Here is a 15,026-nt window from a genome sequence, read left to right on the forward strand (position 1 = left end):
AGATGAGCTGAGTACCAAAGGTAGAGCCACAGAAGCGCAGGTCACATGAGTTGGGTGTGCAAGCTCAGTGTTTGTGAAGACAAACGATGTGTGAGTGATTCTCATGCACCAGATATAGACTACAGAGGAGACAGCCAAGGAAACAGGGAGACAGGAAGGGGAGATGGAGAGGCAGAGAGAGAGTGTGTGTTGTGTTAAAGTCAGCATAATAGTCCGTCTAGATGGGCAAGCGATTTTAGCAGTTAAAAGCTGGAGGTGGGTTTCCGCTGCCCGCGCAGCTCTCCCCAACGGCGACCTGGCAGCAGCAGCATCCCAGGCCGGCATGGCCCATGTACCGGACCCTGAAGAGAGGCCGGCCCAACCACAAGGTCCTGCTGGACAGCACCCATGGCCGCGCCGCCTTCCAGGGCCGGGGCCGCATGGCGGAGCCATACCCCTTGGTGATCGCTGGAGAACACAACGAACCACGTGTGCTCAAGGTCCGGGGGCAGGGCCACCGTGTGCTCAGGAAGATGTGCGCCGTGGACCAGCAGATGCTGCGCTTTCGTGATGAGTTCGAAGGCTGCCCAGACATGTACCAGCGCACCCGGCTGACGATCGCGGTCCTCGAACCGGAAGGCACCCTCTGCGCGCCCAGGGAGACGCCCGCTGCGACAGGACCGTGCAGCGCTTCATGTACAGCGCGGCCACCTTCCCGCCCCAGTGGCTGCACCCCCCGTACCACGACAATTACAACTCTCGGGGGCAGCACGGGCTTCGCTATAATCCTGGGGGAGAACAAATGAGAAGTTCGCGGACGCTCATGGGCGGAGGGCAGAGAGAGCCCTGACGACCATAAGGTGGCCTCAGCGCGGTCCGCACTCACCAAGTGTGGAGGGCAGCAATGTCCTTTGAACGAAGTGTTTGTAAAACGCAGTCTGTGGGAAAAGGAACAGTCTCTCTTTCAATGCAGCCAGTTTCCCAAATCATCTCGCACACAGGACTGTGCCCTGATATCTCTCTCCGATCCTGCTTCATTCCTTGCTGCTTAAAGAGCATCGCGAGCTTGGATGTATTGGATCAGAAAAATTTAGGGTTTCATTTCCCTAAATGACATTTCAGGAACTCATATGTTATCATACTTTTCTTTCCTTTTCTTTTTGCTTTGCTTTGATCTGAAGATAACATTTTAAATGATCGTAAAGACCATGTATTGTAGCCAGATTTTGGCAGCCCTACTGTATTGATTCTGACCTGTAGCACCAAAAAAAAAAAAAGTTTTAAGCTCATTTTGAATATCTCAATGTAATAAAAGAACCTCAAGGCAAAAAAACAAAAAAAGAAGCAGCTGGAGGGGAACTTCAAGTTTCCCAGAGGAAGAGTAGGCAATGCCTCCGAGGAGAGCGCATTGCAAGCATCAAGGGGGTGCAGGTGCGGAGTCTTGGTTGCTGCGAGAGATGCCTCTAAAAAGCCGCAACCTTGTGCCCTTAGTAGGGCGACTAACCATCACCTTTGACCCAGATTGAGGTAATTTCAGAGACATGAACTTTCATTTCAAAACTGGGAAAGTCCTGGCAACCTGGGACAAGTTGGTCATCCTACCCCTCAGTAAAAATGTCCATTTTAAACACCCATGAGATCTAGAGAATGCAAAGCCATCTGAAGACAGCAGAGTCCAGGTCCTACTTTCCTGTGTCCCTTCCCTCGCATCATCTCACACTGGAATGGTCAGAAATGACAAGTAAGAAGTAGCAGCAGAGCTGAGCTAGAGAAACAAGCCTGAGCCGGGAGAGGGGGCGCAACAGTAACTTTGAGTTGGCGGCTTTGCCTATGACATGGGACTGGCCATTTGAATTTCTTAACTGAGATTGAGTTGGTGAATTAAGTGACACAAAACTTTGTATAATTTACAGGTGATCAGAAAAGTCACAGAACTCTGACTTTTTGTGCAGGGCTGGGAGACCTTCTCCACTGAATATATTTGAATGGGTCAGGGGGACACAAAGTAAAGTTGCTTTGTGATTTCACTCCATGATTCATGCTGTTTCAACATGCTGGCTTTATATTTGCGAATTTTAAAACACACACACACACACACACATATACACACAAGTGTACTATGTTACATATCCTCCTCCTCTTGACTTTTTTCACCTGCACAATATAGTTTGGAGATTTTCCTACATCTGACAGATAGAGCTGCCTCATTCATTTTTACTCTTACATGGCCTTCCCTAGTTGGATGGCCCATGTTTTATTTAACTAGTTCCCTAGTGATGGATATCTAGGTTGTTTCCAGCATTTTCCTATTACAGTCAATTGTTAATGTCAATTTCACATGTTTGAATATAATCTAGAAGTGAAATTGCTGGGTTAAAAGATATTCATTTAAATTTTTGCTGGTTACTAACGAATTGCCACCCAAAGAGTTTGTACTAATTTATATTCCACCCAAAAATAGATGATAGAGCACTGATTTCCCACACCCTCACCAACATGGGTTATCAAGCCAATCTCTGTGCACAGAAGGGCATATGAGAGTTTACATTTGCATTTCTCTTATTATGAGTGAGATGGAGCCCTGCTTTCTGTGTTTAAGAGTCTCTTGTATTTTCTTTTTTAGAACTACCTTTGCCTATTTTTCTAATGGGTATTTGGATTAAAAAAAACAAATTTTAGGAATTATTTAAGTATTATAGAAATTAGTCCTTTGTCTATTAGTTTTTTACAAATATTTTCATGCACTTAATTTTTCTATTCATCTTGTTCAATGTATATTTTTTATAAGGAAATTTTGATTTTTATATATTCTAAATTTTCGATTTTTAAAAATGGTTTCTAGATTTTGTGTCATACTTAGGGAAACACTTCATACTCTGAGATTATAGAAACATTCTTCCATATTTTAATATTTTTATGACTTTTTTTTGCATTTAAATCTTTGATATCTCTTGTGTATTTTTAATGTAACAAGGTAGCATTGGGCGAAGTTTTTTTCCAAGTCATCCCAATATCATTAGCCAAACAGTGTCCATTTCCCCCCACTGATTTATGGTGACTTTTTTATCACAAAATTACTCCTTAAAAAGATTCAGGCCAACAGTAGGTTTCATAGTTGAATTTTACCAAATTATTGTGGGGCACGTAACTCCAAGGCCATTTAAACTCATCTGAATAGAAAAAAGGAAGCTTCATAAAAATAAATGGGTACTTTTAGACAGTAGCTGTTTGACATGTTTCCCTATTTCTCCCTTGGAAATTGATCTCTTTGATTGTTTTTCTCTGTCTTCTAGAGTCAGTTCTGGAAAGTCGCACATTCCATCCAGATTTTCAGTTTTACTTGTTAGAGTTCAATCTGTCCTTGTATTTCCTTTGTAGTTGTGATTATTTCCCCATTCTTTCTTCCTCTGAATATATTTTTGCTTACTTTATTTTGTTCTTGATAAGATTAGCCGACGGTCTCTCTTTTTTATTGGGTCTCTTGTTCTTGGATTAATTTATTGTTTTTATCATAGTTTTGGTTTATAATTGATTAATTTATGCTTTTATTTTTATTTGCTCTTCCCTTGGGTTTCTTTTGTAGATAATTTTCTAAATTTTTGAATAAGAACTTAATTCCTTTTTACTAATAAAATTATGAAATTTCTTTTCAGCATTGCTTTAGCATATTCCATAGATTCTGTTATGTAGTGTTTTATTACCAGTATTTCTTAGACATTCTTCAGTTTCTGGTTTGATTTCCTTTTTGTTGCAAGAGTTGTTTAAGAAAGAGTTTTTCAGTTTGGGAAACATGGAGTTTTTTGTCTTGTTCTCTAGTTTTTAACATTTCAATTTAGTTTTATTTGTGATCAGGTAACAAAAAAAAATATTTAAGTGGAAAAACTCCTTTATATTCCTCTGAAACCTAAATACTCCTGGAGAGAAAGACAGAGGTGTGTGTAGGGGCAGGGTAAGGTGGGGAAAGGGAGGCTGTGTCAATTCCTCATCCAGAATCACTTCCTTGACCCCCCACCCCCACCCCGAGGAAAACACGAAAAGGGAAGGGAGGTAGAAAGGGGTGACGGGTGAAGGGTGGCTGTTGGTTCAGCAACAGCGGATTAGAGGTCAACCAACTAAGGCTTTTGCGCTTACTGAGGTGTCAAGAAATCTTTTATAGGAACTGAGTCTCCCAAGAGACAGGCTGAGTACCATTTAGCTAATTATTGGGCTTTCATGTTGCCGAGCTGGGTATGAGGGCAGAGGGCTAGAGCTGAATTACTCCCCTAGAGGGGATTTGTAGAGATGATGAGAGGAAAGAGAAAGAAAAGAGAAGTAGCAGCTAGATGCAAGAGAAATCCTTCAGGGAAGATCCAAGATATTTACTGATGGTTGTGATGAGCTCTACTCAGCAGCAGACAATTCTTGGTTCCCTGCAAAGCCTCCGTTAAACAATCTATTTTTCATTGTTGTGGTATGAGGTTGAATCTTTTGGAGGGACTTATCTAATGGCTTGGTATAATTCCAAATTGTGTAAGGGGTGAAATCAGAGGTTGTCAGTAGAAGGCCAGTATACCTGGGATACACTTTTAAGGTCTTGATATAAAAAATGTGGACCTGAGTACAAAGCATGAAGAAAAGACACTGAGTGGAGGGCTACGTGACCCTGAATCCAGTTTTGGCTTTCTCACTTTCTGTGGGACCTAGAGATTACTGAAACCACTAGGTCTCAATTCTTTGGGAAGAATTCGTTTAATAGCAGCTTACCCTCTATCTCTTTCTGGAATATTGCAAGAGTTCTGGATAGGGTCAATGCACCTGGATTTGCTCCTGACTCGGTCATTTAATTTGACCTTGGGCAAGTTACCTAATGCCTTTAAAAATTAGTTTCCTCCAGTGTAAAATTATAAGAAAATGTTGCCTGCTTCAAAGAGTTGTGGTGATGACGAGATAATCAAAACAAGTTGTATATCAGAGTGCCTGATGCATAGCAAGAACCTAACAATTGGCATCTTAAACAAGTAAAAAGGCAAATGAAGGAATAAATGAGCAAGACTACAAGGAGTTCTAGTCCAGGCTGAAAGTGGCTGAGCTTTGTAGCTGTGGGCAGTTCATCTAACTGCTCTTGTCTTCAGCTTCCTCATTCAATGCAACTCTTAATTATTCAGAAGGTGCTCTGACAGACATCATAAATCACAACACCTCTGAGTCCTCAGTTTCCCCATTGGCACAATGATAGTGTCATCAAGCTGATTTAACATCCTTTCCATCTCTAATTGTCCACGAGATCATTATAGTCATTACCCTCAACATCTGTGATCCTGGGCTCAGTCACATATATTCTGCTCCTAATTATCCATGCTCCAGCCCTACAAAAAACCACTGCTCTTCCACTCTTGGACGTAGTGTAATATCGACATTGCTTAGATATTCGAACATACATATACGCATGCACATTTCACTCTTTTGTATTTATTCCAAGTTTCGTTTTGACTTGATACCACTGATGTCATCAGTCAGGTGCCCTAAATGGGCTCGTGAATGACCCCTAAAATCCATAATTACTGAAAAAAGGACAATACACTGGCAAATATGTGAGGGTGGATCATATTTAAAGTCATTATATATCCTCTCTCGAATCCTCAGGTATAAGTGTGGTACAAACAAAGCACTGGTGCCAGACAGACCAGACCTGAACCTGAGTGCTAGCTGACTGCACTTACCAGCTGTGTGACCTTGGGCTACTTACTTAATCTCTCTCAACTTCAATGTCTTCCTCTGTATAATGGGGCTACTGATAGCCCAGCATGCTGCTGAGGAAATTAAATGAAATACTGATATAACAGTACTCCACACATTCCGTCCTCCTCTCTAACATGGGAAGTATAGAGTACAAGTTCCATCTGTCCCAGTGGGCCATGATCTTGGAACTCTGAATTTTCGATCTAGTTACCATAACCAAGTGGCAATACCATCTTTGATGCTGCATTTGTTTTTCCTTTAAATTAAAAAACAATACATCAGTGAATGAGACCTCCAGAGGTTATTCACTATGGTATTATTCTGCATTTTAAAATTCTGCGATCTGCCCTAAATTTCTAACTGTTCTGTGTAACACCATGTGAAGGGGAAGTGGCTGTGAGGTTGCGTGAGAAGGATGTGTGTTTTGGGGACAGGATTGGGAGGGTGATGAAGCTCTGAGGACCTGTCCACATGCTGGCATGAAGGAGAAGGTGAGAGAGTACAATGGTAAAGAGAAAAAATGAGAACATAAGAATAAAGGGAGGCAAAATTCTGATCAATTGGAAAACAAACCTGATTATCGTTGTCTTTTTGTTCTATTCATCTGGTAGCAGATATTCTAACAAATAGTCGAACCTCTCCAACATGACAGAGAGGCTCTTTTCAGGTCTGGTGACGTGAAAAAGAAACGCAAAACTGAATAACTGAAAAATGGAATATACTACTGCTGATTAACCGAGAGCTAGCTCTGCAGAGAATGAAAACATCTGTTGGCTTCTTTGAAGGAAAAAACAATCCCTTTGGGTTTTTCCTGCAATGAATTCTGTTCTCAATTTTCTGTTTGGGAGTGATCCAGGAAAAAAATGACCTCTCCCAATCTAGTAATGAATTTCTACTCCCTTTTGAACTTTAAATATGTTAATTTAATCCCCAGATGGTCACCAAAAAATATGCATTGTCAAACCATAGATCTTGACATACTGCTTCAGGGCTCGCCCTTACCCTGTGACTCTAATTTCTCTGATTCTAAACATAGAGCTCATCAAGGGGAAAGACGGCCCAGCCCTGGCCTGTCCCTCCAGTGTTTACGAGAATTTTGCCTTTTTGTCATGATGTCCCTTCTCTGAGTTGAAGTGTTTCCAATCCTCTAACAATTTCAGAGACTGGCTAAGCACAGGCAGTGGAGTGAGATCAAAACCACACTACTCCTCATTTCTGGACTTGAAATCACCAGCACATTCAGAACACACTATCCTACAATATAGTAAATACCTCCCAACTGGGATTTTAACAAGTTATTTATTTTAGTGAGGAAGATTGGCCCTGAGCTCACATCCGTTGCCAATCTTCCTCCTTTTGCTTGAGGAAGATTGTCCCTGAGCTAACATCTGTGCCCATCTTCCTCTATTTTGCATGTGGGATGCTGCCACAGCATGGCTTAACGAGCAGTGCTAGGGATCTACACCTGGGATCTGAACCTGTGAACCCTGGGCCACCAAAGCAGAGTGTGTGATCTTGATCACTATGCCACTGGGCTGTCCCTGATTTTACTTATTTATTAATAAAATAATTCAAGTACCTGTCCTCAATAAAAAAAAAATAGATGGCATGTTAATCCTAAGGCCAAAAAGCATTGTAGGAAACTGAATCTGTGTGAAGCACTGAGGGTGCTCAGATGGGCTTGTGTTCCTGGTAGTACTGACATTTGCTGCCTCTCGATGTCTAGTTGGTCAGAAGTAGAGTCTTTATAAGGTGAGGAGTCATCTCTGTAATTTGGGGTTCACTGGCATTGATTAAGTAGTACAGGGCCCTGTACTGGAGGCAGGGAGTCTAGAGGCTATGGGAGATCTTGTCCCTGTCCTCGGGGAACGCACCCTTTCTTCAGAGGCATCCAGACCTACTCTCTTGGCCATCCGGAGCCCTCTGATATATGCAAGTGGGCCAAAGCTGCACGTCTAGAAAGTATTGTGTGAACAGTAATATAACCATTTGTTAAAACAGTATATAAACATCTAAAGATTTATTAGAACCATTCAAAAGCTGTTAATTCAACAAGCTTTTATTGAACAACTGCTTTGTGTACTAAGAACTGTATTAGGATCCGTAGATGATAGCCACAGATCTCGTTTTAAGGAACCTAAAGTTGGGTAGAGGAGATAAGAATGTACACAGCCCCATAAAGTGAGAAAGAAATTAAGATTCTTGAACTACCTAATCCACATCATTTTGGTCACTTCTTATATCCAGAGACGACTTTTATATTTTGCCCTTCTCACTGGTTCTCTACCTATTTTGTTTTCTCTCTTGTTCCACAAGTATTAGAAGTGGCTTAAATCAAGAAGTCACACAACAAAATAATGATACAATATTACTGGGGAAAAAAAAGTATTGCCACCATCATAGATGTCTTCAAATCCTGTTCGTCTACTCTTTCAACAAACTAACCTCAAGAATCTTGTATCTTTAGCACTTCATGTTCTTTCCATTTCAGTCGCCTTTTCCCTTGACAGCTACACCCCAGGCCTTACCACTTGGAGCTCTACCTCTTCTAACATCTGAAGCTCTGACTTATCAATTGCTGACCAACTTTTATCTTTCCTCCTCCTCCTCTCATATTCCCATTATGCTTATTTTTCAACCTTATCCCCTTATTTTCACACCAGCTCTTCAATGTTCCTTTCTCTCCCCATTCATTATCCTCACTTGTGACTTCCCTTCCTTCCTTGTCCAAACTAAACACAAAATGCATCACTTTCACCACTGTCTTTCTGCTGTACCTTCCTCCCCAATCCCCAAACTTGGATCAACTGAATTATCTGTGTCTCCTATTTTTATCTGTCACCTTGACTGCCCATTGCTGCATCTGTATCTTTAGGGTCTCCAAACTCACCTGGTCCTTGGGGTCTTCTGTGTCTTTTAAAAAATATTTCCTTTCTCACATCCCTGTCTCATTCTCCACAGAGGCCAGATTTTCTCTACTCTCTTCAAGCTACCCTCCCCATCTCTTCTGTCCTCTTACTTCATTCAGAAAATTAAGGCCACCTTGTATGACCGCTGTAAAAGCAAAAGACTCCTTTTTATGCAATATCTACCTCCTCCCTACCCCTACCTCCTTACTTTCAGCTGAAGAAGAAGTGTCCCTCCCTGAACTTTTATCCCTCCACATTGACTGAGCAGTGTTCATAGGATTATAATGTGGGGAGAAATGAGGTTTCCATGCATCAGCTAGAATCTGTGCTTCTGGAACTTCTCTAAGATCACTGCTTAGGGAACTACGTCCCAACATCTGGTCTCATAACTGGATCTCACAGCCACAGCTAGGCTCTCCTTCAAGCATTCATTATTATCAAATTTGCGGTCAAGTGATAAAGTCTATCATTTGATGAGATACAAATGTGCTAAGTTCTTCAATACCCTATTCCACATTCTATTTTGGATACTGCGTTGCTAACCTACCCAAGATTTATACTTTAATTTTTTTTGTTTCCTGTTAGTTATCATCACATCGGGATTTAAGAGAACAAGGTCCGCATTTACCCACACAGGTGACAATCAGGACCAATTGCAAGTCTGTCAATAGGAAGTTCATAGGAAAGGGAGAGGGAAGGCACTCATGGAAACCAGTAAAAATGGAGCTCAGAACATCCTCAACAAAAGAAAACTAGATACAGGAAGCCCTTCACTCCAACTAAACCGATTTTAACAACAGTGCATTATATGTACCAATGGGCCTGGTCAGGAGTTGTTCAGGGTAACCTCTTAGTCTTTTCTAGAAGAATGGTCTTTGGAGAAGTAGGGCTCCAGGTTAAACTAGTCTTTAGGTAAAGCCCCAGCCAGCCCACTGCCAGGCCTGTCATTCAGCAGTCTGGGGAGGATCACCCCAGCCATCAGCTACACAGAATCTGTACAGTTCCAAATATTATCAAACTAAGTCAAACTTCTAAACCATGAGCATTCCTGGGAGACACTGTCATTCTGAGCTTACTAGGTCCATGCCACCAAGGTTTCTGATGGTTGCAGATTCCCCAGCCATGGACCTGTTCCTTTGACTAAGATCCTCCTGCATATTTGCTGACATAGCTCTTTCCCAGCCAGAAAGAACTGAAACCTTTGGAAAGAGGAGTTTGATGCCTAGAATCCACGTTTGGGGTGTTTGCTGAATCCCCTGTGAGAAACTCACGCAGGTAGAAGCAGTATAGCACGATTCAGGCTGAGGAGTTAGGCAGTCATGGGTTTGAATCTAACTTTAGATAAGGTACTTCTTTAAATCTTGATTTCCTCATCTGTAAACTGGGTGTACTAACAGTATCTGCTTAAAGAGTGGTTTCAAGGGTTAGTTATAAAATCTTTAGCTTTATAGATAATAAGTATTATCTATAATTTATTATTATTATTTTTGTATTACATCAAAGACCCCATCCCAGCCCAGACTTTAGAAAGAATCTTTACCATTGGGAAACGAGATCAAGGGGGATGCCCGAGTCGGAGGGCATAAAAAACAACTGTAACTGCTGACAACTCATACTGACTTGAAATGAGCAGCCCTAGTCATTTCAGCCAAGAGATAACATGAGCAGCCAGTTCTTTGTGGTCGGAAAATCTGAGGATGCCCTGGACCTGGTTACCCACAGTGGAGCTGGGCTCACAGGAGAGGCCACAGCTGAAGACTGACCATAGCTGGGAGAAAGGAGCCAGACTTGGACTAGTGGGGGGCAACCCCATCCATATTCTTAGGAGGGAGATCATTGGGGATTAAACAAGGTGTGTCTTAATTTGAATGAAAAAGGCAGATTATGAGTCAAAATACGCCTCTCCACTTAATAAAGTACCATCATCCGGAACAGTCTTTGCAGATGTATATGGTAGCCCTGGCAATGGACAGATATCTTTATCTATAAACATGGCTATATCTGTACTCTAAACATAACTATATCTATAAACACATCTACAGCTATAATCTATCGTCTCGATCTAATCTAGAGTCTATAGCTCAGTCCAGACCCATATCTATAAGGAATCCTAAGCTTTTACCCCAACCTGTTTACATTGGTTATCTCTGGATGTCTGTGGTTATGGATGTTAAGAAGTTTTATTAATTTTTATTTCTTGCTGTCTTTTTCTGATGATTATATACTGAATCTGTAACAAGACAATAATAGAATATTAATTTTGAAAAAGACATTGGAGGGAAAGAAAAACTACTGGGGTGATCTCAGCCTTTGTCAACCTCCCCTTGCATCTCATGAGAAGGAGGCCTGGGAGACACATCCTAAGGGAAAATTCTGCTACAGAGCTCGGGTCTGTACAAATGAGAAAACCGAGATTAGGAAGGTTAAGTGATAAGTTCAAAGTCACACAATTATGGAATGGCAGAGCCAGCATTCAAAACTGGATTTTTGTTCTAGAGTCAGTGCTGTTAACCATTACACTGGACCGCCTCTGAACAACATGTGGTAAGGGCATTCCAGGCAGAGAAAATAGCCCAGATGAAGCCACGACATGTGGTATGGGGTGAGTGTGGGCAACAATGGGAGATGAGTCGTGTTATGGGCTGAATTGTGTCCTCCTAAAAATGTATATATTGAAGTTCTAATCCTCTCTACGTAAGAATGTAACTGTATTTGGAGCTAGAGTCTTCAAACAGGTCATTAAGTTGAAATGAGCCATTAGGGTAGCCCCTAATCCAATACGACTGGTGTCCTTATAAGAAGAAGAGATTAGGACACGGAGAAGATGGCCATCTACAAGTCAAGGAGAGAGGCCTGGAACAGAGCCTTCCCTTCCAGGCCCCCAGAGGAAACTAACCCTGGGGATACCTTGATCTTGGACGTCTATCCCCCAGAACTGTGAGACAATAAACTTCCATTGTTTAAGCCCTGGCTGGGGTACTTTGTTAAGGCAGCCCCCAAACTAGCATAAGCCGGCAGTGGTAGGTAGGGCCAGGTCAAATTGAGCCTTTATGCCAGAGGCACTAGGAATAGACTGGTGGGTTTTCACTTGCAGAGTCATATAATCCAACTGTCATTTCATAAAGCTCACTCTGGTAGCAGTGGGCAGAGTAAGACTTGAGGCTTGGTGGGGTTCAGGTGGAGGGCCAGGCAGGGGATATTGAAGTCAGGAATTAGGTGGAGGAGGTGGATACAGAAATCATCAGGAGGGGCACAGCCAACCACTTCACCTCCCACCTCCTGCACCTGCCTCTAAGGCCATTGCAAATTCCCCAGCAGTTCCCGAACGCGTCATGCAGCCCCCAACCACCACCTCCGTCACTCATGTCTCTATACATTGTACATAACACCCTGAACTGTCTCGCATTTAATGATGCTTCAAGACCTGTTTCCAGGGCGACTCCTCTATGACACTATCTCCCGTTCAGTCTGACATTCTTTCTTCTGTGCTTCCATAGCACTCTGCGCACACCTCTGTTATGACCCTCACCCTCCAGCTCTGTGACTATTTGTTCCATGCCTGTCTCTCCCATTAGATCGTACGCTCCATGAGAGAAGGTCTAGCCCACTGACTGACAAATAGAAGTGCACAGAAGATGGCGAATGAACGAACAAAACAAAGCCTTAAAAAAAGGTACAAAGAACCACTGGAATTTAAAGGAGAAGTGGTTCCTGGTTCCACACAGTTTATAAGACAGTACACCAAAAAGCAGGCACTTGGCAAGATGTGGGTCCTAGAAATATGACGCCTGAACCTGTCTGATAGCCTTGCCCTTTCTCTTCTGGGCATAAGGAAAACGTGAAATACACCCGATTGCTCTAGTGGGCTTTAGGGGAAACCACACTGGGGACAGCATGGGAAATTCAGAATGGTTACTTAGGCAAGGGTGATAAATGGATCGAATCATCCTATTGCTCAGTGGCCACTAATGGATCTTACCCCTCCTTGTGTAATTTGCTGTATTGGCTTTGGTTTTTAAACTCACATTTATTTAAGTCTCTAGAATTTAGAAAATGACTGTTGCCTCAGTAGCTTCAGATCCATCAGAATGTCTAGGTTATAGCTCTCTTATTTAACTTAGAGGGAAGGAACCAAGAGCAATTGCCATCACAGCAGGACAGTCAGAATGAAGATGCCCACACACTCACCTCTGTACTGTCTTCTTAGGTACAGACAGTGAGTGCCCTAAATGTGTTTGGTTTTCATTGTGTCTCTCTCCTGAATAATATTTTCCTCTGGGAGTTACATGAGCATTTTATTTGGAGTCTGATGTCGTGAAACCTAGAGTTCAAGCGGAAGAGTTGATTTTCAATTTTTGGCACAAATTCTTGATCAAGCAGCCATCCTCAGAGGAACCATTAGATGTCACGTAGTGGGGCTCATGCTTATAGATGCTCTGTTTAGAAAGATGATGTTACCGGCCTGCATCAGTTCCCTAGGGCTGCCATAAACAAATTACCGTAAACCTGGTGGCTTAAGACAGCGGAAAGTTATTCTCACAGCTCCAGAGGCTGGAAGAAGAAATCAAGGTGTCAGCAGCCTCTGAGCATTCTAGAGCAGATTCCCGCCTCTTCCGGCTTCTGGTGGCTTGAGACACTCTATGGCTTGTGCCTGCACAACTCCAATCTCTACTTCCTTCTTTACTTGGTCTTCTCTTCTTCACATCTATCATCTCTGTCACTCTTGTAAGGATACCTGTCATTGCATTTAGGGCCCACCTGGGTAATCTGGAGTGATCTCATTTTAGAGCCCCTAACTTAATTACATCTGCAAAGATCTTTTTTGGAAATAATATCACATTCACAGGTTCTGGGGAATAGCATATGGACATATGCTTTTGGGGGCCAGCATTTAACCCACGACATGAGCCATGGTCAGGAAGGCCTGGACGCAGCCGAGGTGCTCTCCTAGGAGTGGTGATGGATTCACACTGAGGCACCTGCAGCTCTTGCCTCCTCAGCTCTGAACAAAAGTTAATAATTTGCACACCAACTAGCCAAAATTAGAGGCTAAAGTAGGGATTGTAAAGTGGTGGACCAAAAGCCAGCTCCTGGCAAGAGATGTGTTCTGATTGTCCTCCATGGTGCTTTAAAATGTTTGAATTAGTTGAATATGTGAAAAATTAGAATATTTTTACATAAAAGTCCCAGGTTTCTGGCTTTTCTTATAAAGTCAGATCTAACAACACTAGGCCATATTCCCTCTCAGTAGCAAGGCTGGAACCTGGAGAGAAGCTGCTCCTTTAGGTGGGGCCTGAACGCTCCACATTGCCTCAGTCCTCACCGCTCCCTGTTGCTTACTTCAGTCCTACTTCATGCATTGGAATGAGTTGCTTGGCTCCTGAGTTTTTGAGTTGGCAGACTCTGGTCCATGGGCATGTTATCAAGGGCAGCTAAGCACTCAGGTGGAAATTCAAGCAATGATACTGATTCACTCTAACCGTGGAGTTAAACGCTGAAAACTTGTTGTCAAAGAGTTTGTGTAGACAAGGAGAACGAGCCATTTTAGATTTTCCCAGTGTGTCCATTGGCAGCCAAGACACACAATCCAAAGATCTACAGCCCCTTTACTATGAGGCAGATCCTACATTTTAATAGTTCAGCTTCTTTCAGGCTCAGCCTCGTATAAATACGCTTTATAGTCCTGAATTCTTGCAGGGCCAAGTTAATTGCAGAAGACTTGCTTATTGCTTTGTGGACCAAATGTTTCATCTGTTTTATAACACTCTTTATATAACATGATGAATATTTTCCTGCTCCTGGTAAAATTTGTTTGTTGAGCTTACATCCACAGAGCTTAACTGAGCTAAATCTCCTAGCATTTCATTATTCAACACCTTTTTCTAAGGACAAACTGAGGGAAAAGAAAAAAGGAAATTGCCTTTTCAGTAGGAGTGGTTTTAACAGATATCTACTGCTTTCGCTTTCACACTTGAGTTTAGATCATAAAGAGTTGGGAATTGCCTTGAAATAGATATATTTCAACATGCAAGACTAATGTATTATTTGCTATTAGACTGACGGTTGGCAGTGAATAATTAAGCGAACACTGACCCAGCTAGTGTTCCTACAGAGGTATTTCTCTGGGATTAACTGTTCTTGCGCAAATCTCCCCACGCCGTTCTCAATTTAAAAAATGGCATGATTTCTGTCTGTGGCAGGAAGATATATTTTCATGTGTACTATTCTCAGGAACAAAATCAAATTTCCTTCATATATTTTGTGCTTCTTTAAATACATTCCAATATAATAAATTCAGGATTCTTTAAAAAAAAATCACACACACTTTCTAGTGGGTGAAAATTGTGACATCTTTCTTCATTAACAGTGAATACTGAACTAATTTAATTTAGCAGAGACAATCTAGTTGAAGTGACTTAT

The 15,026-nt window shown here is 42.1% G+C and overlaps 1 protein-coding gene across 1 annotated transcript; it reads left to right on the forward strand.

Annotated features, from left to right (window-relative positions):
- The first annotated feature begins 329 nt into the window (after window positions 1-329).
- LOC124244598 (gamma-glutamylaminecyclotransferase-like) lies at window positions 330-829 on the forward strand. Its single transcript, XM_046671209.1, has 2 exons — window positions 330-629; window positions 668-829. Exons 1-2 carry the CDS (start codon window positions 330-332, stop codon window positions 827-829), a joined length of 462 nt encoding a protein of 153 aa, XP_046527165.1.
- Window positions 830-15,026: the final 14,197 nt, after the last annotated feature.

The sequence above is a fragment of the Equus quagga genome, chromosome 9, assembly GCF_021613505.1.
Source record: "Equus quagga isolate Etosha38 chromosome 9, UCLA_HA_Equagga_1.0, whole genome shotgun sequence".
NCBI lineage: Eukaryota > Metazoa > Chordata > Mammalia > Perissodactyla > Equidae > Equus > Equus quagga.

What these genes read in the sequence shown, in the direction of transcription:
- LOC124244598 (XM_046671209.1), top strand. Translation starts at nt 330, where the DNA reads ATGTACCGGACCCTGAAGAGAGGCCGGCCCAACCACAAGGTCCTGCTG. An exon ending in AACCGGAAGGCACCCTCTGC is followed by an intron (nt 630 to 667) that starts GCGCCCAGGGAG and finishes AGGACCGTGCAG; the next exon opens with CGCTTCATGTACAGCGCGGC.